This window comes from Prinia subflava, chromosome 4, assembly GCF_021018805.1.
Source record: "Prinia subflava isolate CZ2003 ecotype Zambia chromosome 4, Cam_Psub_1.2, whole genome shotgun sequence".
NCBI lineage: Eukaryota > Metazoa > Chordata > Aves > Passeriformes > Cisticolidae > Prinia > Prinia subflava.
In genome coordinates, this window is record NC_086250.1 from 34,388,298 (window position 1) to 34,401,760 (window position 13,463).

The following is a 13,463-nucleotide window of genomic DNA, read 5'->3' on the forward strand; positions in this document are numbered from 1 at the left end:
TTCCTAATTAATAGCCAATCTCAAATTTCTCAGAAATCCCAAAAATTAACTTTCCCAGGTGTCTGGCTTCTTTAACACTGCTAGAAGCCTTTCCCCCCCTCCTCCCCCCTCCAAGATGAGAAGCACCTGGGAAGTCTCCTGTTCTCTGTTACCAGAGGGTAACCTGCCTCCTATGCAACTTATCTCCAAGTCTGAACTCCATCCCCAGGCTCAGTCTTGCTCTAGCTGTGAGGCTTGGCTGTTCAGCAGCCGTGGTCGAAAAGAAAGCTTTGATTGTCCTGACTGCATTTGAGAAACGTCCGGAAATGCAGGAGCACACTCATCTACACTGAGCACAGCAGCTCAGCCCACTACATTAATTCCATCCAACACTGTGAAATGTTGTGTAAGAGTATGGTTGTGTCTAATACCTAAATAATGCCTTTGCCTTTTCAAAATTGGATTTTGAGCCTTGTTGATGAACAGAAGTTTCTAAGCAAATAAGAGGACAGATGAACCAGGCATAAGTCTTAAATTGCAAAGATTCTGGACAGAAGGGGAGCAGCAGGGATCACAAACTTGCAGCCTAGCAGCATTTGTAGGGGAATGTTGATGAGGAAGCCAATTTAGACAGAAAATATCATCAGAAGTGTGTATGAATGTGCCACGTCATAGTTCAAATAACAGATGTGGCCAGGCTTTAGTGGGATAGACTGTATCATGAAGAGGGGCGGTCATCAAAGTACAACTCTGGCTATTTTCACAGTGTTAGCCAAAATATGCCAGCAAGGGGCTTGTCCTCATTTGGAGCTCAGCCATTTGATCTGGAACCAAAGCAGCAGTAGTTCTGTTGGCAACACGGACATGGTCTAGATTCATTCAGACAGGCACATGCACAAATCTAATTGTAAGAAGTGTAGAAATCAAAGCTCATAATGGGAGACCAAGGCTTTGTGGACAGGAGGGATCCAGTGGAGGTGCATGCCACTCAGGAAGCTAGCAACAGGAAGTCTAAGAGTAAGGGTAAGTCTGATCTCCTCCAAGTTCAACATCTGACTCAAGTCTGCATTGCCGAGCTGCTCCCCTCCATTTGCCATTCTGAACCAAAAACTTCCTGCTGACACAGATTCTTGTGTTTATTATTTGACAGTTCTGAGAAAATTCACTCTTTCAATTGAGGTTTATATGAGAATGGGTGCTGCAACTCATCTTTTCAGTCATTCTTAAAAACTTAGTAATAAAGTATTACAAAAACTGGGTTTGATTTCTAAGCCTTATGGCTTACATAGGGTACGGTTGTGCTTCTCCATCCCATCCCTGTGTTTTCTAATTACCCAGCTTTTCTGAAATAGAGATCTCCTCAACTCCATTATATAAATTGATATCACCTAAGAGAACACAAAAAATAAAGCTAACAGCAGTAATTTCTCCTGTAATTTAGTAGAAAAGTGAAATGTTATACGGACGTTTCTTGCTTAACATAATTTTTATATTTAACTGTCACCAGAGAAGGAAAAAATCCCAAGAAATAGTCCTAAGAGTAAAAATCATCCCTGACTGGAGGACTGAAACAGGCCTTTGCTTCCTGGATTCAGATATGAGCTCCTCTCCACTTTCATTTTAGAATATAGGTACATAGTTATTCACACAGAACTAACTCTGTTTTGCACAGAATATCATCTCCATGTTTCACATGTCAACTAAAAGCACTGCCAAGATTAGGTGAAGTGTCAAGTGTGTGGAAAGAAAAAAGAAGACAGACTTTGGGTAACAAATTTTCATTTCAGTGCCAGAAAACCTGTCTATGTTTTTCTTTGGATTTAGCTCACAATTTTCCTTCTTGTTTGCAAAAATCCTATCCATGAAAAGTTATGACAAAGTTTGCTTGTAGAGGCTAAATTCTTCTCAATTTTCTGAATTTGGAACAGTTTTATTGTCGATGAATTCATGCCACTGTCAGTTATTAAAAGCAAAATAACAAAAATTTTGCTCTCAAATTTTTTTCAGACATACAGTCTCAAATATGCTAAATACACTAGGAACAAGGCAGATATTATAAGACAAAAAATAACTTCTCATAAATTAATAAAATAACTTTTCAAACTCACACAGAAAAGTGTTCTCACTGTGCTTTTAAAAATAGCAATTTATTCTTATCACTAGGTATGTTCTAAAACAGGAGAAAGAGGAAACCCTGTTTTTCTTCATTCACTATTAGCAAGAAATTTAAACAACAGAAGGATTTAACTCCCTGTATTACGGCAGTTTTTTCATGTCTGCTTGTTTCGTAGTCATCATTTAAATGAAACAAAAAATTGACTTGAATAATTATTTACCTTTTTCTGGAAGAGTACTGGAATTGCATATCTGTTCTTCACCATCACCAGCAGATGTTGCAGCTTTTATTTGAATTTGATAAGTAGCATTGGAAAGCAGATTTCTGAAAGTATGCTGTGTTTCATAAGCTGAAAAATGTGTAGAATTTCCTTCAACTGTTATGATGTAATGTGTAATTACGCCGTTGGCTGAAGCAGGAGGGTCCCACTGCACGAGGATCGATTGCCAACTCGTTGCAATACAACAAATGTTCTGTACAGCATCTGGCACTTAAAGGATACACAGGCACCAAAGATTAACATGCACACACAACCACAATTGTAATCACACAACAATATCACTAGAGAAGCAAACCCAATGTTCAGAGCGTGAGTGTCAAATGAGTGCACTGCAATGTCAAATTAATAAAAGAAACACATTGAAAGAACAAAAATAGGACTTTTTCCTAATTAGATTGTTCATTTCCAATTACTGTGAATGTGACTGATGTTAGTACTTGAGACAGAGGCCATCTGTCTGACTTCTTCCTAAGTGTGTGCTTCAGTTTTGTTTCCCCAACAAAACTTTTTGCTTGCATTTTCTCCACATTTTTTTTAAATACAGTTCACTATAACGTATACAATATAAATTCTCTATATACCTACTCCATATACACAGCAAGAACATCAACAGCAGAAGTTCCTTATTTGTTTCCTTATTTATCTGTCAGCCTTATTTCTTTCAAGCACTCTGTCACTCTTGTCTGTACAGAAATTACTGGCAGGTTTCAGAGCTGTCATATCAATTCCTTTAACTTACTGTTCCCCGTTTATTTGCTGGTTCCAGCAAAAGAAAATTTTTAAATGTTCATAAAAAAATTAATGAAGGTAGAAAAATTATAATCATGTTGAAAATATAGCAATTATTTATGAACAATTGGTTAAATAGAACTGAAGAAAGTACACTAGTATGGAATATCAGTCTTGAAATGAAGCAACTGATGGTTGACCAAGGCTCTTGAGGAGGACCACCTTCAGCTGCAGGGGTCCAACAGCCAAACTGAACCAGCTCAGTGATGGTCCAGATTTCTGACAGTGTTGTAACTCTTCGATACAACAAACAGCATAACTTTTTCCTTGAACTTCTACTTTACAGGTTCGGGAAAGAATCTTTCACTGGAAGCATGATCTTAGCAAACCTGTGGTCATCATATGGGACCTTTTTATTTTGGGGTCTGCTCCCTTTGCTAACTCTGTAAAGGAACCTGGAAGCACCCTAACTCATTCTTGTCCCCTAGCACTGGCAGCTCTTACAGAGCCTGGGGGTTTCTCTGATCTGGCAAAGGAGCTACAGTTTTCCACAACAGACAGTTTCACAAAGCCACAGGCTCTCTTTAGTCAATGTTAAGTATTTCACTTCTAGTGGCTAGATTCCTTCCTAAAACAAATTATAAAAAAAAAGAAGTAAAAAATTCTATTTGTCTAATATAATTTCCAGTTCATTTGCCAATCTTTTGTCCAGCTCCTTTTGATACTGCTAATGTTTCAGTTATTTTCACAGGGATTTAAATTACTGCTTTGATCTGCAAAGACTGATACCTATCTAATTTTCTTCCCTTTATCTTTGTTCCTATTAAAAGATTTATAATAGCCATATAAGCCTCTCATTTCAGATGAGGACATTTTTAATTCTACACTTCCGAAATCAGACTTCAAACCCAGTCTACAATAGGAACGTGAATCAGTGCAACATAGGCAAGAGACAATGAGGTAGTGTGAGGGTATGTTTTCTTTGGAGAGAAGAGGAAGACTTTTGTCCAGCCATACAAGGAAAATACATATAAATATATTTAAAACTGTCAGAACTTCAGCTTAGAAGAAGTCAGATCTAACCTGATTCCATTGTTGTAAATTGGACAGCATTACTGAATTGATTGCCATTCCCAAGCTTGGTAAATGCAGAGACACTGATAAAATAGGGGCTGTATGGTTCTAATCCGACAAGGTTTGTCTCATGGTTTGAACCTGAAATGTTCTTAAGGAAGGAAATATTATTAGAACACAATTAATCTCTAGAAGCATTGTGGCTTTCACATTGAACCTACTGAAATGAACAGAAGATTTACAGCCATAGTTTTGCCCCTTCCATTCTGAGTGTCTTTCAGTCAAATACTGGAAACTATTTCCAGCTTCACATGAACCCCTCTCACCTTGTACTTCCTTACTACATCTCTGCAGTGGAAGAGGTCATGGGTCATAGCTTCTGCATAGATTGATGAAGAGTTAAAAAAAACCACAAAACAAACAAACAAACAAACAGACAAACAAAACAAGCTAAAACCCACAGCTCAATTCCTTGGATCTGTTTTTCCCAGGCCATGCAAGTCATAGTTGTTTAAATGCTGAGAAGACTATAGTAACAGCAGGGAAAGAGCTGAATTTCAGCAAAAAATTCTGGTAAACATCTTGTGGGATCCAAGTTATCAGAGAATTATGGTCCCTGAATACAGTATTGCTGTATAAATGCCTTTCTCTGCCTTGCTGCCACAACCTAAATCTAATTTCTTGCACATAAAACACAACAAAACATTAAGAAATGTAGGGCATTGCTGACATATTCAAGTGCTTCAGCCAGTTTCTGTGTTCTAATTTAGTCTGAGACCACCTCAAATGGATAGATTTTTCATGGTTTCCATGAATACCCAAGGAATGTGTTTCCAAAGGGTAGCTGGCTGTAGAATCCACAGTTCCTCTTTCATATGTGCATCGTGGCTTTTCAAGCCTTATGGAAGAACCTGGGATGATGCCAGCACTTCCTTCCACAATGGGGAATAACAGCAGACCTCACTGCACCAATGTCTTCTTCTGAAGTTTTTACAAACATCTCAAATGAACAGGGTTCACTATATAGGTTCTAAGCTTGAGGTGCAACCCTGACATCAGCTTGCTGCCTTCGCAGAGCATTTCTTGAGGCCACCCAAGCAGTCAGAATTAAGCCTTGACCATATTTTGCAGATCATAAAATTAGATTCATAGAATGGTTTAGGTTGAAAGGAACCTTAAAGATCATTCAGTTTCAACCCCCATATTATGAGCAGGGAGTCTTCCATCAGACCAGGTTACTGTGATCTCCAGTCAACCCAGCCCTGAACATTAATATAGCATATATTTCAGTTACAATTTGCTCAGTTCTTATTCTGCCTTTTTTTTTAAATGAAGACAGTTAAACTCTGAGTATTTTTTACTATTTTTAAGATGACTAGGAATTGCTGCCTTTTTGAATCTTGAAAGAATCATAGGTACTAAATAACTAAACAAAGGTAGCCACAAAGCAAGTAACTTCTGTGATTTTCTAACACCAAACTTACACTGAAATACAAATTAAGATTAATAAATCTCACTGTCAATGAGACATTAGAAACTCAAAGCACATTTAAATCTAACAAATTTTCCTGTTTAATTTGACAAATTGAATTACAGCTATGGTGGGTAGGAAAAGAAACTGTCTTAGCAAATCAGAACTTATAGGAGCTTCTTAATTCTAGGAGCATAACAGACATTTTAAATATTTCCCATATCTTTTTTTTCCTAAAGCATGAAAAAATATTTTAAGAGATTATACACTCTTAATTATAAACATACCCAAAAAAATAGTTTTTCAGTGTTGTTTTGATAAATCCTTAAATTATATCTCATAATAACACCATTTGACTGAGGACTTGGATCCCATTTTAGCCACACAGAATCTGCGGTGTAGTTGATAATGGTCAAATTCTGGGGTGGAGCTAATGGCACTGCAAAAGAGAAATGTTATTGAGTTCCAAATCACAAATAATCCAGGCAAAACAATACATTTTGAACATGCAGGAGAACAAAGGTGCTTTTGTTAACTTCTGTATCTGAACTCAAGCTAACAGTTCTTCATTGCTATTTCAATCTTTTTTCTTCCTCTTTGACATGAAGCAAATTCCATTAATCCAGAATAAATTTAGTCAGCAAGGGATCTTCTTAGAGATCTAACAAATCTATTAATCACTTAAACATCCCTACTGTCAGAACTAAGACATTTAACAGAAGTCATATTACATATATAACTGGAATGTGATATATTTTGCTTCCTGTACCATATATAGAGCATAAGTCATCATATATTCAAAAGATGTGTAATTTACCATGCAGGGGAGAGGAGGTCCATCTAAAAGAGAACTGTGTGAATATGTCAGAAATATTTCCATTTTTATCATTTTTCAATTACATGGGGGGATGAAGAGAAAGGTACTGTTGCTTGCTTCAAAATGCCTGACACTTTGCAAACCATAACACATTCCAAAGGCAAAAGATATTTCTTCATGGAGTTACTTTTGTAATCCTGTGTAGGATGTGACCTCCTCATGCACACTGTGGCAGGAGGAGGAGCACTGAGGAAACACTTGCCTTGCAGTGTTTCCTTCTGAAAGCTCTTCACTCACAGACCAATGGAAAATAAATCCTTCATATCAACAGGTCTGATGCTCAGATCTAAGATGGATGCAGTAACATAGGGCTATTATTTTGAAGTTGGTTACAATTGAATTTGCTCACCTGACTCATCTGTGTAGAACTGAAGTGCAGCAAATGGACCAGGTCCTTTTATTGTTCTGGCAGCTACATAAATGCTGTACAATGTGAATGGCAGAAGGTCTTCCAAAATGATAGAATTATTGGTGGTAGAGAATGACTTATTCCTTTCTGGCCCAAATAGATTTAAATCATAAAGCATTATAATACCATTTGGCTTAACAGGAGGGTCCCATGAGAGCATAACTGAGGTAGCTGAGAGATTTGAAAATGTTTTCATTACAGGTGCTGATTCTGGGACTATATGAAGAAATAAGAAAGAGAAAAACTAGGATAATCTCAGAAAAATATCAGTTACAATGAAAAATTCTATTTCATGGTCTTTGAAATGTGCCGCAGTTGCTTGTGTCACTGTATACCAAAAACACTTTAAGTGAAACAAGAAAAATAAACACTTTTTTTTTCTTTTAGAAAGTTATTTAGGGTTTTTTTATACATTTCCTTAGTAATTAATAAAATATCTTAATCTTACCATCTTCATCAGTTCTTATATGAAGACTTAGAGCATGCTGTTCAGAAGATCCTTTGTCAGTGGCTGGTATGATTTCCAGAAGGTAATCAGTATATTTATCCAGATCATCAAAAATTATGCTTGTGTTGTAAGTAAGGAAAGACAATATCTTACTGGTTCCCAGTTGCATTAAACTTAGAGAAACATGAAAGAAGACTAAGCCATTTGGCTGGGATGGTGGAAGCCAGCTTACATTTACAGAAGATGAGGAAATGTTTTGATAGACCAGATTTTCAACAAAACCTTCTGGGACTATGAGAGATAATAAGCAAAAAATTAAATGCATGGATTACAGTAATAAAACACCCAAACCCCAACCAGAAATAACTGTTTAAAATATAATTAGTGTGAAAATTTCTGTTGTAATATTTTTTAAAACTTTTAAAAATAATTTGTGTTTCAATATCAAAAGCAAAATTGTTGAAGACAAGTATGAATAATCATTTCTGTTAAATTTGTTTAGGAAAAGAGTCTTAATGAAAGCTCAAGACAATAATTTCATTGCTTGTATCCACTGAGGCTTGTGCTCTATGTTCTTAGTACTTCAAAGACTCAGATCAAAATACCTTCCTTGCAAAGATAAATATTGCAGCATTGAACCCCCCCTTAAAATGGTATTTTTTTAACTTTGCCATCATAACAGTAAAATAATTTTTAAGTTAGAGAATATTCAATAAATATTTAATAAAAGCACTGATATACAATGAGTACTAAAAAAGTTATTAACTTACTATCCTGATCTGTATACACCTCTATTTTTTCACTGGTTTTGTTTCCATCTCCAAATGCTGTGCTTGCAGTTAACCACAAAGTGTAATGGCTATATTTTGCCAAGTCATCCAGCACTACAAATGGAGACATACTGACGTTGCTGTTGTAACCATAACTTGTGAAATTCTAAAGAGAGAAAAAAAAGAAAATGTTGTGACTTAAAATTTGTTTTACTCATTGATTTCTCTTTCTTGATGGTAGCCATCACTACCACCACCAGCAGACACGATTCCCTTTAGTACTTGAAGACATAAACCCATGCTTTGACTCCTAATGAGTACTGATTTTTTCTGGAATACTGTATGGTGTCTATTGTTACTCCTCGTAAATACTGCAGAGTACATAAATGTCTTCTCTTTTTTGTAATTGTTGAATGCCAGTTCAGAGATTAAAACTGTAATACTGTAGTGTGTTTATCCAAATTTCATCAAGAAAATGACAAAAAAAGCAACATCTGCTGCTTGTTCATAGATTACATGAACCACAAATGCCTTAAATGCCTTGGCTGATCATTGTTAATCGAATCAAAGGACTTCTCTCTCTTTAATCTATTTTTATGAGAGTAGATTTTCAACTTGAAACATTCAGTGGCAGAGATCTCACTGCACTTCTTGATAAACTCTTCCTTTTGCTAGTTGTCCCTTGCAATAACACTGTGCCATTATCTTTAAGGAAATGTCTGTGGTGAGTGGACCATGTTAAACTGAAGGCATAAATAGATTTTTTTTTTTCTTTCATGCAGTTACTTGCTCATGAAAGGATAGCAGCAGAATGTAGTCCAACTGTCTTTTGAACTATATAAAAATGTAATTAATACTGTGACTACAGTTAGTGCTTCAGATCAGCACCTCTAAGGAGGCTATTCCTGTTTAGAATCAACCATTTTGGAAGATGAAAATAAAAAATATAAAGTGTATTATTTATGTAAGTTCAGCTATACCGCATAAGGGAATGTGTTGCATCACCCACTGCTTTACAGGAACTTGACTTAGATGGCCCAAAACAGTTTGGTTCATGGTTTGAAATTTGTTGAGATGTTATTTGGCCCATAAGCATATTCAGCTCAAGCACTGGGAAGGAAGTCAAATCTTTGCTGCTAATTCAAAGAGCTAGTAGCATTTCTCTCTGGGAGCCCCATTGAGCGGATGGCATGGACAGCATTTCTCAGGACCAAAGAAGTCCTAATTTTTCTACACAGCACTGTTTTCAGGGTGAGCTGGATTTTGCTCCACCCTCTGATGAATTCCAGCTGTTTGGCCTGCCCCCTATTTTTGGTGTTACATCAAATCCACACCCTCCACTACTTTAAAATCCAAGTTAGCTTTTAAGTAAATGATTTTCTGAAAAAGAGAGGCTGCGAGAGCAAACTCAGTAAAGCAGGAGAAAGGGAACAGAAATATTTGGGTATTAACATTTAGAAATACCACATATAAGCACAAGCATGCTAAAACTGCATACTGAAAAATTTATTATATTTCTCTTGAGGAAAGTTCCTACTGAAGAAGTTACTGTGATATGCTCTATCACACAGTTGAATCAGTACTGTGCAAACTGATTATTCAGTCTGTAATCTTGATGTCTATCACTAATACATATCAATTTATGTATCTAATACAATACTTCACCAATTTTTTGTATGGGCAAAATATTCTTATTTTTGCAGAAAACAATGTGTCACTCTCATTCATTTCCCTGAGATTTTTATACCTCAGTCTGAAGACCTAGTTTTGCTTGCAGTCACTGGTACTGCCATAACATAAGTAAGTAAACAGTTTGTTTGGCAATGAAAACTAAAGCCTTAATTTTGAATGCAGAACAGAAGCTGCACAAATTGTGAGTATATTTTTTTATATCCACTCTTCTTTACTGACTATAAGCACACTGTTAGTTTTGCCCAAGAGATCAGGTTAAGTCATCAGCCAAAATACAAAAAAAATCCACCTTAATATATGACTTTTTTCTAGAAATAGTTTGGATTTCATATTAGCTTCATACTTAACTGAAAAAGGTTGGAAAGACCTTTGTGTCACATTCAGTAAGTTAAAATACAGGAAACAGTTCATCAAATTCTAAGGTATTTAATTAAATTTTCTGATACTCAAGCAGGGTATGATAGAAAATGTCATCTGGCCCAGAAGAAGCATTCTAATACCCTCTTGTTGTTACTGTTATTGTTGTTGTTAGCAATAATTAGTAATTTATAATAACATCTAATAATCAGATCTTTGTCAGTAAGGCCTTGAATAATTACCTGAGTTTTCAAGGTAAAAATGTCAAGGCTACCACACCAAGTTCTGATCCTAGATTTAATGGGAGCTCATTGGTATGAACAGCTGAAAATTCAACTCTTAGTTTAAAAAGACCTTTACAATTTAGCCAGCTGTCTGGCAGTTAAGGACTCAGTGAACCAACGTGAATATTATTAACAGGGTTTTGGTGGGTCAACAAAAACTATTTTAAGAGGTAGTTGCTTTACTAGGAACTAGTAGGAGGAGGAGTCCAAGGAGTGGAGATATCTCAAACTACTGATACAACAAAATATTAGGAAAAAAAAAAGGAACACATAATTAAAAGTAACAGTGAGCAGGAAGAACTGTGTGGGTACAAACTGTGAAAAGATGAAACTTGTACTAATTGTACCCTGGGGATAGAACACTATAGGAAGTTTTACAATTAACTGTGGCTGCAGATGAAAGCAAACAGCTCAGGATCTTTGGCTACAGCTAAAGAAATTCTTCCTTCTATCCCTTTCTTCATCCATACATGAAAGAAGTTTTGACATAGCAAAGTATCAGATTATTAAAAGCAGCTAAGTGTAAGCAATACATTCAAGCCATGAAAGTATCAGGAGAAACCAGTATCTTCTTCACTTCAGGAAGTGGCAGATATTTCCAGTGGCATAAAGCTGTAATTAGCTGTATATGGAAAACATCACCATGCTCTTCTTCATTGTTAACCTTTTACCCCTGTTTTTTTCTTCTTCAGGTTCATTGTATTGTATTCTTGTTTTAAGTCAGTGGATCACATACTTGACTCTGGGAATCAGGTGAGAATGATGACACTGCGAGGACTAATCCAAACCATCCTTCAAGAAGCGCAACATTCACTGTTCCAGTGAAAACCTAAGTGAATTTATTTCCTTTTTGTCTGCTGTACCATTCTGAGACCATCTTTTTTAAAATTTGCAGTGCATTGTAAAAAGTTCTATTTTTATCCCTACTTTGGTCATACTGGTGAAAGAAAATGATTGTTAAGTAATACAGCACATTGCTTGCATCTCTTGTCTGGATTGCAAGGGTAGACTAAGTTGAATTTCACTCTGACCTCTATCCAGTCATATTCACTTTGCTCAGCTTGAGATAGAGGTTGGATGATTTGGGGTTGGCTACTCACTTGCTAAAAGGATCACAGGCGTTTTTTCAGTCCTTGCCCCTGGTTCCCCTGTCTGGTTTGTCAGAGCAGGACAATTTTTATCGGTACTGAAATTCCTACACTGGGGAAATTTATTGAAGCATATATTTATGTTTGTAATTAGCACCTTTCCCACTTTCTTGCTAATCAAAACACAAGTATATAGAGATTGAATAACAGAGTTCATTCAAGTCAATGGTATCTATCACAGATTGATATTTAGCCATGAGACAATTACTTCCATAGTCTTTGATTTATTTCCTTGATAGGTCTGATGGGCAGTATGGTTGCTTCAACATCAGGCAAGGCATCGTGGAGCAAAACTTGCAAAGCTGCTTCTGCAAACAATGAGAGCTTGAACTATAGGAGCCCAGCCACAGAGAAGTGATGGGAAGAAGAGCTACAGCGTCATGTCATCTGTGAAGGAAGTACTCTTTGTCAGCATACATGTCGTATCTTTACTACACTGGGACAGGGTATATACACGAAGAAGTAGCAATTCCCCTAGACCTATGACAGCAGAAGATGAGAGATAAAGCTGAACTGGAACCTAGACTATTGCAGGTGATGGTTTCTTCTGGTTGGCTACCAGTCATTCCTCCCTCTCTGACACATATTCTTTTACAACTGTCAGCATCCCCATAGAAACAGTCCACTGATCTACAAAATCCTTAAATATAATCTCCATCACTAAATATTTCCTTCTGCTATTCTGGTCTTGAACCTTAGGTCTGAGCATCCGAGGCTTTTTGACTGGACAGCTGCAGCATTATTTTTCATGTAGACCAGTAAAGTGAGGAAACTATACATTATTTTTCTGACTGATGAGGGTGCATAAATCTTCCCTTTTTGATGGAAGCTTCGAGTTTCTGCATCATGTCAAGGAGTAAACTTTATCTTTTATCTCAGGTCCTTTTTTATATTTGGGCTTTTTTTTTTTCCTAAACAAAATGCTTCACTCCATAGCTACTAACTTCCTAGTTTTAACATATTAATAGTCAGTGATTTATATTAATTAGCATTAACTAATATAAACTGAGCATTTTGAGAATGTGTGAGAAGTGAGAAATTGAGACAACAGAATAGCACCAGTTTTAGAATGATTTTTGTATCTATTTCAGATTATGAGAGCAATGGGAGATATTTATTAACATGCAAAATTAACATTTGCTTGATATGCTTGAGCCATGGTGTTTATTCAGGCATCTAGAAGATATGCTTTGAGACTTGGACCTCTGGCATTATGTCCTGACATAGAAGCAGAGACAAGACTGTTAGAGAATGGTTGCCTACAATGTGAAAACATGAAATGTGAAAAGTTCACTCACTTTTTCAATTCTCCTGTATAGTTTCTCAAACTGAAAATACAGTTTTAATAGTTAAACATAAACATTCTGCTTATGTTTAACTATTTGGTTAAACATAAGCAGAATGGCGACCTTGTCGAAGAGTATTTCAACTGAGAATTCTTTCTTTCCAAATGTGTGCAATACAAAACTTTGCAACAGACCCTGCAATTACATGCTTATACTGCTAAGTTACAGATAGTTGTAAGCCATATGTATGCATGCTCATGCAGCTTACAACTGTCTGTATATATCATATATATATATATATATGTATAGTCACATATCAGGCTGACTTTCACATATGCATTTCTCTGTTGTAAAAAGAGTAATATAAAATATCTGACAGAAATGAGCTGGCTTTTTTCACCTGTTTAAAATCCATCTTGCATCCACAGGAATGCCAAGGTACAGAATGAGACTGCAGTGTAGATGTGGTAGTTGCCATGCTAAACAGTGAGCAGACAGGATGTGAAGGGTGGAGGGAGTTAAAGGGAGCAGACAGATTAAGAT

At 36.3% G+C, this 13,463-nt stretch overlaps 1 protein-coding gene across 1 annotated transcript in view; it reads right to left on the reverse strand.

The window, feature by feature from the left end:
• Window positions 1–13,463, reverse strand: part of PTPRQ (protein tyrosine phosphatase receptor type Q) — a 131,427-nt gene that overhangs the window by 62,784 nt on the left and 55,180 nt on the right. Inside the window, exons 36-41 of the mRNA XM_063396413.1 lie at window positions 8,154–8,319; window positions 7,384–7,674; window positions 6,876–7,151; window positions 5,937–6,088; window positions 4,188–4,329; window positions 2,316–2,585 (exon numbers count right to left, since the gene is read on the reverse strand). Of these exons, the coding sequence (XP_063252483.1) occupies window positions 2,316–2,585; window positions 4,188–4,329; window positions 5,937–6,088; window positions 6,876–7,151; window positions 7,384–7,674; window positions 8,154–8,319 (1,297 nt within the window). The remainder of the gene's footprint in view (window positions 1–2,315; window positions 2,586–4,187; window positions 4,330–5,936; window positions 6,089–6,875; window positions 7,152–7,383; window positions 7,675–8,153; window positions 8,320–13,463) is intronic.